The sequence below is a fragment of the Copadichromis virginalis genome, linkage group LG3 (genome assembly GCF_057382275.1).
Source record: "Copadichromis virginalis isolate Kocher_CV1m ecotype Utaka linkage group LG3, C_Virginalis_male_GT1.1, whole genome shotgun sequence".
Taxonomy (NCBI): Eukaryota; Metazoa; Chordata; class Actinopteri; order Cichliformes; family Cichlidae; genus Copadichromis; species Copadichromis virginalis.
In genome coordinates this window covers 20,963,764-20,981,092 of record NC_140620.1, presented here as the reverse complement: position 1 = coordinate 20,981,092, position 17,329 = coordinate 20,963,764, and the positions used below count along the sequence as shown (strand labels likewise).

Here is a 17,329-nt window from a genome sequence, read left to right as displayed (position 1 = left end):
TTCGCCTGCAGTGTGAACGTAGCCTAAATCCACATGATCTGCAGACCGCATGAAGTTTGGAGGTCTGTGGCAACTCTGCAAAAATTTGGTGCCCTCTGTGCACTCACTCTGTCAATTTACATGATTTACATATTTTAGTCTAGGCAACCCAAAATGTGACGTTCACATATGTGGACGCCAGGTTCTAGGAGGTTAAAGAAGTCCAGATGCTTTTCCTTCCAAGCTCCTTAGATCACAATACAGTTTCTCTCAATCTTTTAAAGTGTAAATCTGTCTGTACTTGCTGGTACCACTTCTGTCTGTTGCACTTATTTACTCTAGGATGGGTGTCAGCTAACAGAAAAGGAGTAAATACTTTTTTCCATTGTTACAAAATAAAATAATAAATAAATAACTATACTGTACAGGCAAAAATATACTACAGACACTTTTCAGTTGTGAATTGAAGCAGGCCTGGTCAGATTTAGAGCAAATCTAAGTTTCAGGTGATATATCCACTTAGACTATGGTTTAAAGATCTAATGTTTAAGAGAATAAAGTTGTTATGATGAGATTGAGCAGTGATTGATCCCCTGGACTTGCTTGATACCCTGCACTTTCCATGGAATTCCTATCACATAAGCTGGCCCTGAAGACCTGCACTTCATGTTGTTGATGAAAAAAAGACAGTTGAAAAATGCAAGAAATGTTTAAGAAATTCTAAGATTTTTTTTTTCTTGGGCAGCACGGTGGCACGGTGGTTATCACTGTTGCCGCACAGCAAGAAGGTCCTGAGTTCAATTCCAACATCAGGCCGGGGTCTTTCTGTGTGGAGTTTGCATGTTCTCCCCGTGTTTGCGTGGGTTCTCTCTGGGTTCCGGCTTCCTCCCACCGTCCAAAGACATGCAGCTTGTGGGGATAGGGTAATTGGATAATCCAAATTACCACTAGGTGTAAATGTGCGAGTGAATGGTTGTCTGTCCCTGTGTGTTGGCCCTGCGACAGACTGGCGACCTGTCCAGGGTGTACCCCGCCTTGCGCCCTATGACAGCTGGGATAGGCTCCAGCGCCCCCCGTGACCCTGAAAAGGATAAGCAGATGGATGGATTTTTTTTTTTCTTTCGCAATCACTGTTTAAACATAACTACCAAAAGAGCTGTACAGGAAAGGAGTGTCTCCTGTCTGGTAAAATACCATGAATTCAGTCCAGGTTAAATGACTCAATAATATGGGCTGCACCCCATAAAGTAAAGCAAACTTATCTTGTAAAATTAGGGTGACCATATTTTGATTTCCATTTGATTTCCAAAAAAGAGAAGATTTGGCTTAGTCAAGAAAAACTTTAATAATACAATTGCTTAAAGAAAACTTTAACATATTTAAACGATAGGCTTTTACAAGTCAACAACTGCAAAAAAGAGGACGGTTGGTCACCCTAGTAAAATGGTGAAATATTATCCGTTCATCCATTCTCTTCTGCTTATCCAATGGGGAAATATTGTTTTTCTGAAAAATTCTCAATAAATTACTTAGTACAGTGGTCCCTCGTTTATCGGGATAGTTATGTTCTAAAATTAACCCGCAATAGGTGAAATCTGCGAAGTAGCCAACTTTATTTTTATACAATTATTATAGATGTTTTAAGGCTATAGAACCCCTCACAACACACTTTATACACTTTTCTCAGACAGGCATGAACATTTTCACACTTTTCTCTCTTGTTTAAACACTCTCAAAGTTCAAACCTTTGTAGAAAAATAAGTCCAGTATTATAGAATGAAACCAAAGAAACCCACAGGTGACTTTGACGGTGCAAAACGTTTCATCGCCATTGTTGTGTTTGTTGGCGAGAAAACTTACAAACACACAGTACAGCACTTCAAAGCCACACTGGTAGCGATCAAAGATTTATTTAAACTTGACAAGCTGGACACATTCTGTAATGTACAGGAGACACGGCACGAGATTGATTGACAATGGTCACCCTGTACACCTCTGACTTCTGCTACAACTCTGAATTATGCCACATTCAGAAGTTTGCAGATGACACAGCCATCATGGGGTGTATCTGGGATGATCAGGAAGAGGAGTAGAGAAGTCTGGTGAGGAACCTTGTCGCGTGGAGTCACACAAACCACCTGCAACTCAACACCTCAAAGACTAACGGTGTGTTCACACCGAACGCGATGGACGCGAATAGAGCGTCAGGTTTACATGTAAAGTCAATGGAAAGGCGCGATGACGCGCGATTGCGGGTCCCGCGAAAATTCGGAAGCAGATTTGCGTCGCGAAAACGCCAAAACGCGTGAAACGCGCGTCAGTGTAGCGCGTCTGGCGCGTTTGACGCGCGAATAAAACCACGCGCGTCAGTTTTTGTGTTGCATTTTGTGCATACGCGCGTTTCGCGTCTACCGCTCGAGTTGGAAAAAGCTGAACTCGAGCGTCAAATCGCGCCGCGACAACCAATCAGGAGCCTGGTGACGTGGCTCTGACCTAGGTCAAAGGGGCAGATCCAGCCAAAGCCCTTCATTCTTCATTCAGTATGGAGGAAAAGCTAATCAGCGCTGTGGCTAACCACCCTGAGCTGTATGATGCCAGCTACTATTTTTACCGAGACAGGAATAAAAAGGACCTAGCTTGGAGACACATAAGTGAGGAGATCGGGCAACCTGGTAAGTTCATTCCTTCTTCTTTTTAATTTTCAGACTGACCCGATGAAGCCGCGCAAAAGCTAGCAAGCTAGCAAGCCTGCCTACTGTCCCGCGATTTTCCCACTGTTGTACAAATACCTTTCCGCTAACCAGATAATGCGTTTATTCAGAGGACATCTGCAGGAGAAAGTGGAAGAGCCTCAGGGACACCTATAATAAGGAGAAGAGGGCAGAGAAGGAGAAGAGGAGTGGGTCGGCAGCAGGATCGGGGAGGAGATGGAAGTTCTTCGCGGTCATGGGGTTTCTGGACCCCTTCCTCACCCCGCGGGAGACTAGCGGTAATATGGTGCGGACCGTGGAGAACTTCTCCCCCGAGGACCAGGGACAGCCCGAAGAGGCAGCAGGGGAGTGTCAGTCAGAAGGTATGTTTACAATGAATTAATGTAGGCAGTTAATTAATGCGTGTTGTCATACAGGAATATATTTTGTTTATTAATAAACAGTATACAGTAGTCCCGCTGTTCATCCGTCACTGCCTCGCCTTTTCGCTGATTTTGTTTTTATTGCACCGTACAGCATTGCATTCTGCAGCCCAAATGACAAATCTCCTCCGTGTCGTGTCTCCTGCGCTTGCCAAACTTATCATGTTTGGTTTTGATATCCATCATGTCCAATAGAAAAAAACAGCACAAAAACACTCTTAACTATGACCCTCATTCGGAAATATAAAACCTGCACCGGGGAGGGAAAAAGGCGCACAAAAGTGGCGCCGCAGACGGAGAAAAAGCGCGGCATAATACGTTTTAAAATCGACAAAGGTTTGCACTTTGAGAATCAACTTGTGAGAACTGTGACTACTGTTCATGTGCTGCAATAAATGAGAGACCACTGTATATAATAATAAGTATATAATAATATAATATTCTCTATGACTATTGTCTTCAACCTGTTAACATTTAATATTGTCTTGATAGAGTCAAGTAATCATGCAGCAGAGTCCTCCCATGTTGCTTCTCCTGACTCCCCAGTCCCTGGTCCCTCCACTCCTGCTGCTGCACCCACAGGTATGAACATCAAGCACTGATAGCTTTTTACTTGCTTGAATCCCCTTGTGATCACCTTTACTAAATATCTACAACCAATCTGTTCATATCCTGGTTTTCTTCAATTTTGAAAATGAAAATCTAGTAGCAACCTTCTCATTTCTTTGTGGTGTTTTGTTCTGTGTTTTACAGGCCCACAGAGGAGGACAGCTCGAAGGCGGGCGAGGGAAGGGTCCCAGGACGGTCCATCGGCGGTGGAGCTGGCTATCCTGGAGACCCTAAAGAGGCCACGCCCGTCTGCAACTGAACATTTCCTCCTCAGCCTTGTTCCTGCTCTGGAGAGCATGCCGCCTCAGACACGAGAATTCGTGAAATTCCAAATTTATAAATCAGTTTATGAAAACAGCACAGCTGTGCTAAATTTGGAAACATTGGACCCTAATGATCAGTAGTTTTCTGATGAGGCAGCAGCTCTCCAGAGCAGAAACAATGTTCTTATGTTTATCCTCCTTCTCCCTGAGGCTCTTCCACTCCAAGCTGGGTCCTTTTTATTCCTGTCTGTCTGTAAATAGTTAAATTTCATATATTTATGTTGAATCTTTTTGTTACTGAATTTATATCTTTTATCAAATAAACATTTATAATGACAAATGTCTTTGTTCTACTACACAGCAAATATTGGCACCCGACTTGACAAAAGTAGAATTTATTTCATATTACACTAATAACAAAACATACTAATACAGTGGGATGCATAAGTTTGGGCAACATTGTGAAAAGTAATTATTTTCCTGTACAAATCGTTGGTTGTCACAATAAAAATTGTCAGTTAAATACATCATATAGGAGACACACAGTGATATTTGAGAAGTGAAATGCAGTTCACTGGATTTACAGAAAGTGTGCAATAACTGTTTAAACCAAATCAAGCAGGTGCATAAATTGGCAACACAAAAAAAGAGAAATAATATAAATATGTAGTGTATATCAATGTGTGTGTCTCCTATATGATATATGTAAGTGACATTTTTTACTGTAACAGCAATTCATACAGGAAAATAATGACTATTAATAAGGTTGCCCAAACTTTTGCACCACACTGTATACAGGAACATAGTGAAAACAAGTTGCAGAGTAAAAAGAGGTTAGTTTATTTTGGCGTAGAGCTCCATTTATTAAGAAAAATTTAAAAAGACAGGAACACTCTTTAGAGGTTTGTGGGTGGCTCTTAAAAGAGCCGTTGTGGGGAAGTCACTCAGACTTCAAACAGGCTACTCCTTTGGTTGCCAAGACACGGCTCCCTCTGCCGAGAAGTGAGCCATGAACTTCTCCCTCACCAGGACAGCCTCTGAACGCGATGGTCCTGAAGGAGTCCCCAGTGGCAAGGAACCTGGACAAAATTGTTTAAAATGAGTATTATGTGTACTGCAGTTACAAAATACATTATTGAAATTCCAAAATTCCAAATTACAAAACATAAATCTTACATAAAACATTTTGTAATTATAAGGATAATTACATGATATATTTTAGATATAATCCAAAACAGTCTGCGGTGATTATATACAAATATTCAACTATCCCAGAATTAAACCAGGTCTAAATAAAAAAAAGGAGTGAGTATCACTACAAAGATTAACCCACATTGGTCCTAATACCAGTTTGATATCAGCAAACACCGAGAGCATACCTATGACACCACAGCCATGCTATCATTCAAACACTGATAACAGCATAAATCGAATTAAATCGGGACTTGATGAGACCGTCTGAGTATCACTAGGAATATTATCGGTAAACACCGACAGCATTCACTGTTAGCATAGCACATCCATGATAGCAGTGTATAAATGGATGGTTTAGCATATTAGCACAGGTATCAATAAAGGACTACCGTATTAAATACTTTTACTAACCTCAGGCAGACGGACAGGCGCTCTGCAGGTGGGATTGAGCGCCTGTAGTTGGTGTCTAGGCGGGCGATGCTGGGACCGACGAGGGAAAGCAGGTTCTCAAACTGGCCGACGGTGATAGCGCTGGAATCGGCCATCATCCAGGCGCAGCTCCTGGAGCAAATGGTGAAACTCACCAAACTGCTCACGCCTCTGGAGGACCTGATGGACCCAGGTACGGCGAGGACGTCTTTTACGCTGCTGCTCTGCTCTCCACAGTAAATAGAGAAGGGAGACTCTCTCTTCAAGCGCTAGCTCGAAAGCTGCCATCTTGCAAAGATACCGGTCTGGCACAACTTCCTCCCACATTCCTCCCACATTTCCGGTTCACGCGCGTCAAAATTTTGACGCGCGATGGATTTTTCTTGGACACGCGTTGAGACGCGAATGTACACGCGTCAATTTAGGGGCGTTTGGGGCGTTTTATTCGCGTCCATCGCGTTCGGTGTGAACACACCGTAAGGAACTGGTTGTGGACTTCGGGAGGTCCAGAGAAGGTCCCCTGCCGGTTCAGATAGAGGGGGAGGAGGTGGTCAACAAGTACAAGTACCTCGGGCTGTGGGTGGACAACAAACTGGACTGGTCATGCAACACAGAGTACCTGTATAAAAACACCCAAAGCCGACTGTACTTCCTCAGGAGGCTGAGGTCTTTTAACATCTGCAGGAAGCTCCTGAGGATGTTTTACCAGTCAGTGGTTGCTGGAGTACTTTTCTATGCTGTGGTGTGCTGGGGGAGCAGCACAGCAAAGAAGGACTCATCCAGGCTGGAGAAACTGATCAGGAAGGCTAGCTCTGTGGTCGGCATGAAGCTGGACACTCTGGTGACAGTGGCAGAGAAAAGGACACTAAAGAAATTGCTGGACATTATGAACAATGCTGGGCATCCTCTGCACACGGCCATAAACAACCAGAGGAGTCTGTTCAGTGACAGGTTGCTTCTCCCAAAGACAAGAACCAACAGACTTAAAAACTCCTTTGTCCCACACGCCATCAGACTGTTTAACGCCTCTCTGGAGGGGAGAGGGAGGGGAAACAGGAGGACAAAGGAGGGGGGAACAACTAAGCTGTAGCGCCTCTTCACTTCACTGTGAAATACCTTTGTGCAATACTCTTGTTAATAGTCAACGGTGCAATAGACCTCAATACTTTAAATGTGCAATTCACTTGTATTTTTATTTTTATTCCTATTTATTCTATTTATCCCCTTCGTATATTTTATTTATATATCTCTGTATTTATATGTGTGTGTGTGTGTGTGTGTATATATATATATAATATTCTGCTCACGCTCTGTAACTTCTTTTTTTTTTTTTTTTCTTATCTTATCTCTCTCTTATCTGGTCTACAGCCAATCAGGATGCAGAACACAATGTGCTGAAAAAAAAAAAAGAAGAAGAAAAAGAAAAAACTACGGAGCCCTGCAAGGGACATGGGAGAACAAAAATGAAGATGAACTTTTGCGAGATTTCGCAAAAGTAACTCGGGATCTCGCAAACGTTTTGCGAGATCTCGCAAAATAGGCTGCATCCTTCAGAGGCTGCCAGCTTGAAGCTGACGACCCAGGCGACGAAGGCTGGCCCAATTCAAAGGCTGCTCCAAATGTGTCCTTTGTGGGCCAGCCTTTTCAGGCGAGAATCTAGCTGTGTACACTTCAAATATCTGCTTGTTTTATCAAGACATCATATATTTGCAAAGGTGCTCCAACGTTTTTGGAGATGTCTGTTACCCACCAGTTTGAAGTTTTGCGAGATCTCGCAAAAGTTCATCTTCATTTCTTTTCTCCCATGTCCCCTGCGGGGCTCAGTAAAAAACAAAGCATGCAAAATTTCATGCGAAACAGCAAGGCAGCGAAAGGTGAAACGTGTTATAGTGAGGGACCACTGTATTGAAAAATTAATTACAGTATAATTTGTTTCTCCTTTCCTGTAAAATACCTACAATTTAGGCCCTATTTAAAATTATTTATGCAGTACTTGAATGTAGTTAAATAAGAGTTATCCTCTTATTCGAGTGTACCTATTTTGCCTGGTGATTTTGTCATTATACACATTAGACAAAGAAATTTAGAACCAAATTTTACATTTCATACTGGTGTTTACTATATTATACTATGTGTCTGTATCAAGTATCAGTGTCTCCTTTGTCTCCTTCTTCTTGGCTTGGTAACATGTAACAACTGAACATGTTGGCATTTTACAATTATCCCCTCTTTCTGTCAGCATTATAGATTCAGCTGTGTTGTAAAGTTAATAGGCTAAATAGGATAAGTGATGTGTCCTAAAGTATCCTTCAGATCAATGACTAGATGCTGAAAAAAAAAAAGAGCTCACCTCTTGGGTCGCAGTTGCCTTTGTCTTCATCCACAAGTACACGGTTAATTTTTAAAACAGCTCCCCCAAGTTTCTTTAAATAAAATACCCCCATCCACATAAAACTAAAAAGAAAAACCCATCTCAAGCGTTGTCAAGACCCAAACAAACATATAACCCTAATCTGACTGAAAATCAGAATCAGAATCAGAATACTTTATTGATCCCTAGGGGAAATTATTTTTTGTTACAGTGCTCCATTATAAACTAACATTAACAAGACATACACTACACTAACTAAGAATAGCACAATATATACACACACACACACACACACACACATATATATATATATATATATGTACATAAAAGTCACTTATCAATAAATAGCTGAAAAAGAAACATGTGTACACAGCAAATCCAGCATGTCCAAATTAACACTGTCGGATTTGATTTCAACACTATTAAAGTGTCTATATGGGTCCACACCAGAGAGTGTTAATTTAACTCTTTTTGGAGAGTTGGTACATTAACTCTGATTTAGTGTTAAACACCAAATCTGTCTGGAGTTGATAATTTAACACTTAGTGTTAAGAGTTTATATATTAACTCTCAAAGAGTATTTTAGTTTAACTACTTAAGAGTTATCTTCTAATTCATTCTAAAAAGCGGGAATTTTACTGTTCTGAACTTCTAGAAATTTCTTTTGGAAATAAACATTTACTAAAAAGATGCAATGGTTTTTGAAAAACATTTATTCTGAACTGTGCACCACAATTTCAAAACATTTTCTGAAAGATGTAACAGTATACATGTTCTCACTTTCATTAGAATTGTGTTTATCAAAAGGTCTGACATGGTAAATGCAAATAACAGCATCTCATCACTTATTTCTTCAATACAATATGCATGTCCTTCATTCATCCCTTTGTGGAACTTCAACGCACTTCTGCTCTCCCCCATATTCCATCTTCACAAGCATATCCTGTGTGGAGATTGAATAAAAATTAGTTGACACTAATTAATGGCACAAATAATCCAGTAAACAATTGCAGCACAGTAAAAAAAAAAAAAAAAGGAATCCTCTTTGAGCCATTACTTGTGTAAAGTATTTTCCCAAAAGACAAAGACACAGGCAACAGGTAATACTGAACTAAATGTAAAACCTCAACCTTTTTAATTTTTACCTAAACCGTGTGCACAAAACTCTGGAGGGATCTAAATGCTAACGTAGAATCCAGTCAGGACGTCAGCTACTGCTGTTTGCTCGTTTTTTGTTTTTTTTTTATGGGCGATCGTTTTCAGGCTTCAAGTAGCACCATTATACCAACATTTCACATTCTAGACATTGTTTTAGGTGTATTTGACCAAAAGTTTGACTGAAAATTCACATGCAAGCTTTTTTCAAGGCTGTGGTATTTGCCGCAAACAATACCTTTCAGCTAGCTAAAACAGAATATTATGCTATCACCGAGCAACATGGCTAATGCCTTTCACACAGCTTTGTCTCAACTCCAAAGCAGAGGCGGAGCCAGACATTTGAAACACCCGGGGCTTAGCCCTAAAGGGTAGTATGCATGTGGGATTTTTTTTTTTTTTTTTTTTTTTGAGGGGGGGGTGTAGAAATGACTGAAAGATTAATAGGCTCTGTTTTGAGTTTTGTTCAAAAAAGAATGACTTCATATAGGGAAAAATATATATCACATGTGCAGGACACCTTAAACTAGTTTTTTAATTAAGCAGCAAGGCAGAACAAAATCGGGGCTGTATCAAGACACAGGGACTAAACCCCAATTCAACCAGACCCAGAACTGATCCGGAATTAAAACAGGACTACAAGAGTTCAAAATCAGGACTACTGAGGACTTAACCAAGACAGAACCAGAATCAGAACTAGATGATAGTAGCACTAAAAATCATCATAGACCTGCACTACACTTATTTTTTTAATTCTACCAAAGTCCACTATTTAGATTGAGAAAAGTTTATATAATTATTTAGCCTTGTTGTGCAAACAAGCCTGCATAACTTAATAAATATAGAATTTGAAAAATAGCAAACCTAAAAAGAAACACTAGGTACGAGATACATGAGGACCTATGATACAGTGATACTTTTGGTAAACAACCATTTGAGTAACATGTGTGTCTCACCTGCTCTTGTTCCACCTCTGTTCTGTCCTCATTCTCCATCTCCCTCTCTGTTCCTCTCTCTCCCTCTTTGTGCTGACAATCATCAAATATACAGTTGAAACCACATATTTATGTACTCTTCAGATCAAAACACAAACACTTTTTTAATTGTAAGATCAAATCAGACTAAATGTTTATTTTTTTAGATTGATAAATATAAAAAACATATTTGTTAACTTTAAGAGTAAAGAGAGAAACTATCTGTATTTCTTAATTGCAAATGGCACCAAATTGTATTCAAAACTGAGCCACACTTATGGAGCTCCACAGTTCTTTTCCTGGTGTTTTGGTTGACATCTCTTGATTTTCCCATGTCACAGAAACAGGCTTTGTGTTTTGCCTTATATGCATCCACAGCTGTGCCACCAATTTACTCACATGGACTCTACTAACCTATCAGAAGCTTCTTCAGCTCAGAATGGAATCCTCTGGAGTTTTCTTATTAATTAACAATAAACGTAGTGTATATGTACTCCTAAATTTAATGAAAGTGATAAAAAATAGAAGCTCTGTCTCTCTTTATTCTGACATTTAACAAATTCAAAATATATTTCAATATTTATCTAAAACAAAAGTTTACTCTAAATTGATCTTGTACAGTAAAAATGTTTTATGTTTTCTCCCTAAAGTGTATGTAAATATCTGGTTACAAATGTGAATATCCTGCTGTGTACTGAAATCCCTCTTGTTTTGCATAGAAATATACTGAACAACATACAAAGCATAATATATAAAATAACATTTACCTGAGTTTTTTCTTTGAAAGAACCCTCTAATGTCCATTCTTATATTTCAGTGCATTACTGAAACCGATTTAGTCGGGGAGGGTAAGAACTGAAAATATGAAATAAACACATGTAAGCTAAGACTCTCTAAAAAATAGCATTTGTTCGGCTTTTCATTTCGCCATTTGTTGATTCACTTGAAGAGCAAGTAACGTAATATTGGTCAAGTGATCAGTTTGATATCAATCTTTCGTGATGCACCATCATATTTACATTATTTGTACGGTATGAATGATTTTCTTTGGTACCTGGTCAAACTTAAGCTCTCCTTAGTATGGTTGGCTGGCTCCGTCTCTCCAACAGCGCACTCACTGCTGGCAGCAGCTGCCCCGCCCCCTCGCTCAGTCGCTTAGTGCCTGAGCTCGGATCATACCAATATCAGGGGGGATTCACGCACAGTCGTAAATTCCCACAGTGTGCACTATGTGCTTCGAATATTGTGTGTACTTTTTGTTTTATACAGTTGTCAGCCAGACATCTAACTATGAAAAAATTACACTCCAAAAGACCCCGGGCTTCTGACAAAACAACCCGGGCTTAAGCCCAGTAAGCCACCCCCACGCTCCGCCCCTGCTCCAAAGAGCCACAGAAGTAAAAGCTCATGATAATAATTGAAACAATCTTTGAAAAAATGACTGTGAATTTACTCTATTGCTGTCATAGCCCCTGTAGGAGTTCAGAGTTAAGAGGTCAAGAGTTAATGTTTCCATTGTAACACCTCCAGATTTGACAGAGAAACACTCATTTTTAACACTCGATTTTAACTACTATCATTTTACACCTCAGAGTTACATTAAAATAATGTGACTCTACTTAGAGTAAAATCAACTCTACTTTTGCAAGAAGACTATTAACACCAAAACATTTAACACTTTTGAATTTGCTGTGTAGCTGTAGCAGTAAACAGTGTGTTAAGTGGATGCGTTGTACAGGGAGATGGCCACAGGCAGGAAAGATTTCCTGTGTCGTTCAGTGGTGCTTTTCAGTAATCTCAGTCTCTCACTGAACGAGCTCCTGTGACTGACCAGCATGTCATGGAGTGGGTGGGAGGTGTTATCCAACATTGTCTTTATCTTGGACAACATCCTCCTCTCCGACACCACCTTGAGGGAGTCCAGCTCCATCCCCACAACATTGCTGGCCTTACAGATCAGTTTATTAAGTCTGTTGGCATCTGCGACTCTCAGCCTGCTCCCCCAGCATGCAACAGCATAGAGGATCGCACTGGCCACAACAGACTTGTAGAAAATCCTGAGCATTTTCTGGCAGATGTTGAAGGACCTCAAAAAAAAGAGACGACTCTGGCCCTTCCTGTAAAGTGCTGTGGTGTTTTTAGCCCAGTCCAGTTTATTGTCAATGTGTACTCCAAGGTATTTATAGTCCTCCACAATGTCAACACTGACCCCCTGGATTGAAACAGGGGTCAAGTGTTTCCTGGTCTTCCTGAAGTCCACGATCAGTTCCTTGGTCTTTGCCACGTTGAGCTGCAGATGATTCTGCTCACACCACGTGACAAAGGAGTCGACCACAGCCCGGTACTCTGTTTCATCATCCCTGCTGATGCATCCAACCACCGCAGAGTCATCAGAAAACTTCTGAAGACGGCAGGTCTCTGTGCAGGGACTGAAGTCTGTGGTGTAGAGGGTGAAGAGGAAGGGGGAGAGGACAGTCCACTGTGGTGCCACTATGCTGTTGATTACCTTGTCAGACACACACTGTGGGAGACGTACATATTGTGGTCTTCCTGTCAGGTGATCAACAATCCAGGACACCAGAGAAGCATCCACCTGCATCGCTGCTAACTTATCACTTATCACACACACACACACACACACACACACACACACACACACACACTCTTTGTTTGTATGTAGACGTCCGTCGTATGTTATGACCCTATGCATATTCATGTAACCACAATAAAAGGAGTGCTATGGGGAACCTGGCTGGGAGTCTGACGGAGGTCAAGTGGTGGAACGACACTTGGCTCCAGGCAGGTCTCCCTCATGCATGAGTAACAAGAAGAACTTTGCCTACTTCGTGTCTTGCTTGCTGTGTAATTATATTGTCTTCAACGTTCCAGCGAATAGGTTCAAGCTACAAACCTATCATTAATTGGTCCTTTGAGAGCCGGAGCCCTGGAGTCGACATTCACCAAGGGGAGAAGAGACACGCTGAAAGACTGACGTCAGCCAGGAAGTTCCTGTAGTAAAGTCCTGAGACGTGACAGTTTGTCATCAGGCCAGTGGATGAGCTGTCTGTTTTCTCTCCTTGATGAATGGCGATCGGCGGGATCCGAGGCTATACTACACGCTAAGCAACACCGAGTAAGTTTAGAGTCCAACTCTATAACTGTACGTCTTCGCCGCTCAGTGGGGCGTTGTCCGTGGCCGCTTAGTGGGGATAAATTCGCAGTCTTAGTGGGGCGATGTACAAAGCCGCTCAGTGGGGTTTTTTTGTACAGAAGCATTAAGTCGCAGAGTTGCGCAGTTCGAACTTTTTTGGTTCGCCGTCTTAGTGGGGAGAAATGTAGACCGCTTTGTGGGGTCCGCCGCTTTGTGGGGTATTGAGAAGTTCCGCGGGGTCCAGATTGTGCTGGACAATAGCCCTTTTTTGTGTTGTTGTTGTTGTTGTGTGAGTGTGTAAGGAGCAGAACACGTGGTCTGTGACGTCAGCAGCTGTTGTTGTTATCATGAATTCCTAAGCAACCAAGAGTGTGTCAGAGGGTGACAGACGTTTATGCTGGACTTTGCTCCTGGCAGCACAAAGTATTTAAATAAAAATAAAAGAGAGCGACGGCTCCATGGCTGCGCGGGTTTCACGCAGACCTGAGCCGTGCGGTTAATCGCAGGCTTATAAATGGAAGAGATTCAAATGTTAGAAGTTTTCAGAAAACACATCAGCCTTGAAGAGCGTGTGGAGAAGGCCAGCCCACATCAGCAGCACTTAAGATATGCTCTGGTGAATGGCTTTCCCCCACCCCTTGCTGACACAAAATGTTTATTCTTTAGCTTGTTCGACAACAGCATGTGCTCCAGACCATAGATTTAATTGAGGTGGATAGTTGTTAAAAGTAATCTGCATTAAGCTTAGGGTTGCTCAAATTCAGTACAATGACATATGAGATGAAGTAAAATAGGCAAATATTTAAACTAATGAAGTGCATAGAGGCACTTGACCTGTGTGAAAGACTGTCGTCTTAATATGAGCCATTGTTGAGATATAGAGCACACCTGTGAAAACAACTGTTACGGATTCAAATATTGGGGATGGATACAAGAGGAAAAGCCAAAAGAAAAACACTGGTCCGGCCGGGTTAAGTCAAACAATGATTTTAATGGTCACACGCGTGGGAGATGGACACTGTACGCAGACAGCCTCAGATCTCAAAATGGTGGAGCATTGATCAAACTCTTATAGCCTCTAGTGGCCCCCACCTAATTATAAAAGCCTAAACATTCACATTCTTTCTCTCACACAGCGCCTAAGCTACGGCCTTGGCTCCCTGTTTATCTGCTCCTGCTGAGATGGGGCAGAAAACTGCAGTATGTTCTGTTCTCTTCTAATCAGACAAATAAGGCGATGACTTTCTGCGAACAGTATTTCTTATAACTCAGCAGTATAATGCATCATAAAACAATATCATTCATTCACAATAAATCAGCAGTCTAATGCAATGCAAATCAGTTTAACAAATGCAATAGTTTTCACCTTCTTCTAATTCAGGAGAATAATGCAAACTAAAACTACATAATAATTCACAATCTTTAATTAGGGGTCTAACATGGCATACAATAATATTATAATCCCACACTCCCCCTGTTGAGCTCTTTAGAATAAAGAGCTCACCTACACCCTGCAATCCAGTGTGGCCGGGTTCATTTCTTCTTACCGCTCAGGTCCTTTGTCCCCCTGTTGGGTGAACCATATGTGAGATGGCCTCTGTGTTTGCGCAGTTCAGATGCAAGAAAAACTATTATTACAACAGTAGCAGGTACAGATGACACTCCCCAGTTCTGCCACAGCTTTATTTTGGTGCTACCTTATACCCTCCAGACGTATTCAGACTAGAACCCCTGTCCGAGGAGCTTTTAGCCTCTATTTTATTGCTGCAGCTACCAGTGTCGTCCAGTTGGGTGATCATCTGCTCGTCTTTCTTCAACCTCAGGGGTTAGACAACCCTTCAGTCGTTGCACAGATCAGGGGATTATTCTGCCCCGATTTCAAACAACGATCTGTGTATCCTCCGGTCCTGTGTATCCTCCAGAAAAAGGAACAGGAAGGTGTCCCCCTTTTGACCAAGAGCCTCTCGAACCTCGCTGGTCAGGTGTTCCTGGATTTCCGCCAACCCCTTCATGGTTATTGCTGTGTTTATGGGATCCATCCTTTTGAGGTGACTAATCGGAGCCCAAGCGCCATGACACTTGAACTTCAACTTCATGTTGACCCTTGAAAGTTTGCCTCAGCTGGTTCATGGTGTGCAGCTCTCTCAGGACCAAACTGGAGTCACTGCCAAGCTGTCGCTCTCCAACCTCAACATTTCTGTCTTCTTTGACGGCTACACCGCACAGATCCTCTTAGAAGGTACAGAAGATAAAGTTTAATTCATGTAACGTAAACTGTAAACTGTGCTGTTATTTATTCTTCTGTGTTTGTCCAGTTTGAATATTGATGCTGATCTGACTCATTCTGTCCTGATCCTGTGCAGGACCTGCTGGTTCATCTGTGGAGGGTCTGTGTGGAAACTCCAGCAGGTCTCTGAGTGACCTGAGGCTCTCTGAGTACAGCTCCACCAGGTAAGACCTCATCACAAGCTCAGAGTCCCTCTGACTGCTGCTGCTGCTGATGTTGCAGATATTCTGTTTGTATGAATGAGCCTGAACTTTGTTGTTTGTCGCCCCCTAGCTGTGAGATGCAGTACAGTGAGCCTGCTGACACCACGATCGACTGCACCAGTGTGACTGAACGGTGAGCAGACTGATCCACAAGGCAGGAAACATCTGTGTTGTACCTTGATCTCTGTGGTACATCACATGTGACTGCAGCACAGATAGAAGATAAACACATCTGATTACAGATTATCATTTTATTATCTTCAACTTCTTCTTCTGTCTGTGGTACAGCTGTAATCTCCTGAAGGAGGCGCCCTTCTCCTCCTGTAACAGTGACATTGACCCAGAGCCCTACATAACCGCCTGCACCAACACTTTGTGTAAATATCCTGCAGTGGATGGACTCAACTGTCAGTTTCTGAAGGCCTACGCCAGAGCCTGCAGTCTACACAACCACGCTCAGGATGGCTGGACATCAAAGACCGGCTGCTGTAAGACCTTAATAAGACATTAATAAGCTCTCCTTCGTTAAAGACCTGAACTGTGGATTTTTAGAGCTCCCACGTTTTCAGGATAATACATCAGTGTGTTCCTCTGTAGCCTCTGAGGCCTTCTGTCAGGACAGGACCTGCAGCGATCACGAGTTCTGTGGTGAGAAGACGGTCGGTGGTGACACTCGCTGCTTTTGTCGGGCCATTTTTGCCTCCAAGTACCAAGAAATCAACTCTTTGGGTACGACAGTTGTGACGTCACCATGACAACAGGGCTGAATAATGGAGGAAAGCTTCTAATTGTGATTTTTCTGACTGATATTGTGACGTTCAGGTGATGCAACGGTCTGCATGCAGGACTCTGCTTCAGTCACTCTGGTCGGTTGTCTCCTGGAGGACAAACACATCAATTACTCTGCTTTACAGCTCAACTACCCGACCTGCAGGGGTCAGGTGGACGAGCTCACCCACATGGTGACCTTCAGCTTCAACAGCAGCAACAGATGTGGGACGGTGGTCACGGTGGGTTTCATCTCCTGCTGTTTAAGCTTTGATCTCTGTGAATTCTAAAATTTTTGGTCATCTGAAGTTTATACCAGTCAGTCAACATCTTAAAGAGTATCAGATGTTAAAGATGAAACAATGAAGAACTTGCTTAGTATCTGATTATGTGACCCTGCAGACCAACAACAGCTACGTCATCTATAAGAACACCATCAGGAGCCAGAATTACTCTTTTGACGTCATCACTCGCAACCAGTGTTGGTCAAGTTACTTGAAAAAAGTAATCAGTAACTAATTACTGATTACTCCCCCCAAAAAGTAATCCCGTTACTTTACTGATTACTTATTTTCAAAAGTAATTAATTACTTAGTTACTTAGTTACTTAGTTACTTTTTAAAAACACGATTTACAACCTGAATAGGTGATAAAGCGATAGATCTTTCAGCCCAATTCTACTTTTTCTACATAATCCATCATACAAAATGTAATCAAATGGAAAAGGCTCTTTTTTTTAACTTGTTTTATCAGTTTTAATCTTTTAACTTTATGCATCAAGAAAAAATATAATTATATGCAACATTCTCTGAC

The 17,329-nt window shown here is 41.8% G+C and overlaps 2 protein-coding genes across 2 annotated transcripts; both read left to right on the top strand.

Annotated features, from left to right (window-relative positions):
- The first annotated feature begins 2,521 nt into the window (after window positions 1–2,521).
- On the top strand, window positions 2,522–4,125 carry LOC146713358 (uncharacterized). The gene is made up of 4 exons (XM_085452668.1): window positions 2,522–2,651; window positions 2,801–3,052; window positions 3,605–3,694; window positions 3,866–4,125. The coding sequence occupies exons 1-4, from the start codon at window positions 2,522–2,524 to the stop codon at window positions 4,123–4,125; spliced, it is 732 nt and encodes a 243-aa protein (XP_085308794.1).
- Window positions 4,126–15,352: 11,227 nt separating this feature from the next.
- On the top strand, window positions 15,353–17,035 carry LOC146713357 (alpha-tectorin-like). The gene is made up of 7 exons (XM_085437878.1): window positions 15,353–15,497; window positions 15,622–15,709; window positions 15,819–15,881; window positions 16,037–16,236; window positions 16,346–16,477; window positions 16,571–16,758; window positions 16,919–17,035. Exons 1-7 carry the CDS (start codon window positions 15,353–15,355, stop codon window positions 17,033–17,035), a joined length of 933 nt encoding a protein of 310 aa, XP_085294004.1.
- The last annotated feature ends 294 nt before the right edge of the window (window positions 17,036–17,329 follow it).

Bases quoted from the DNA above. Each gene is read 5' to 3' on its own strand.
- LOC146713357 (XM_085437878.1), top strand. From the start codon at position 15,353: ATGTTGACCCTTGAAAGTTTGCCTCAGCTGGTTCATGGTGTGCAGCTC. The intron at 16,478-16,570 runs GTACGACAGTTG...TGTGACGTTCAG, and splicing joins CCAAGAAATCAACTCTTTGG to GTGATGCAACGGTCTGCATG. The intron at 16,759-16,918 runs GTGGGTTTCATC...GTGACCCTGCAG, and splicing joins GATGTGGGACGGTGGTCACG to ACCAACAACAGCTACGTCAT.
- LOC146713358 (XM_085452668.1), top strand. From the start codon at position 2,522: ATGGAGGAAAAGCTAATCAGCGCTGTGGCTAACCACCCTGAGCTGTAT. The intron at 2,652-2,800 runs GTAAGTTCATTC...GCGTTTATTCAG, and splicing joins TGAGGAGATCGGGCAACCTG to AGGACATCTGCAGGAGAAAG. The intron at 3,695-3,865 runs GTATGAACATCA...TGTGTTTTACAG, and splicing joins TCCTGCTGCTGCACCCACAG to GCCCACAGAGGAGGACAGCT.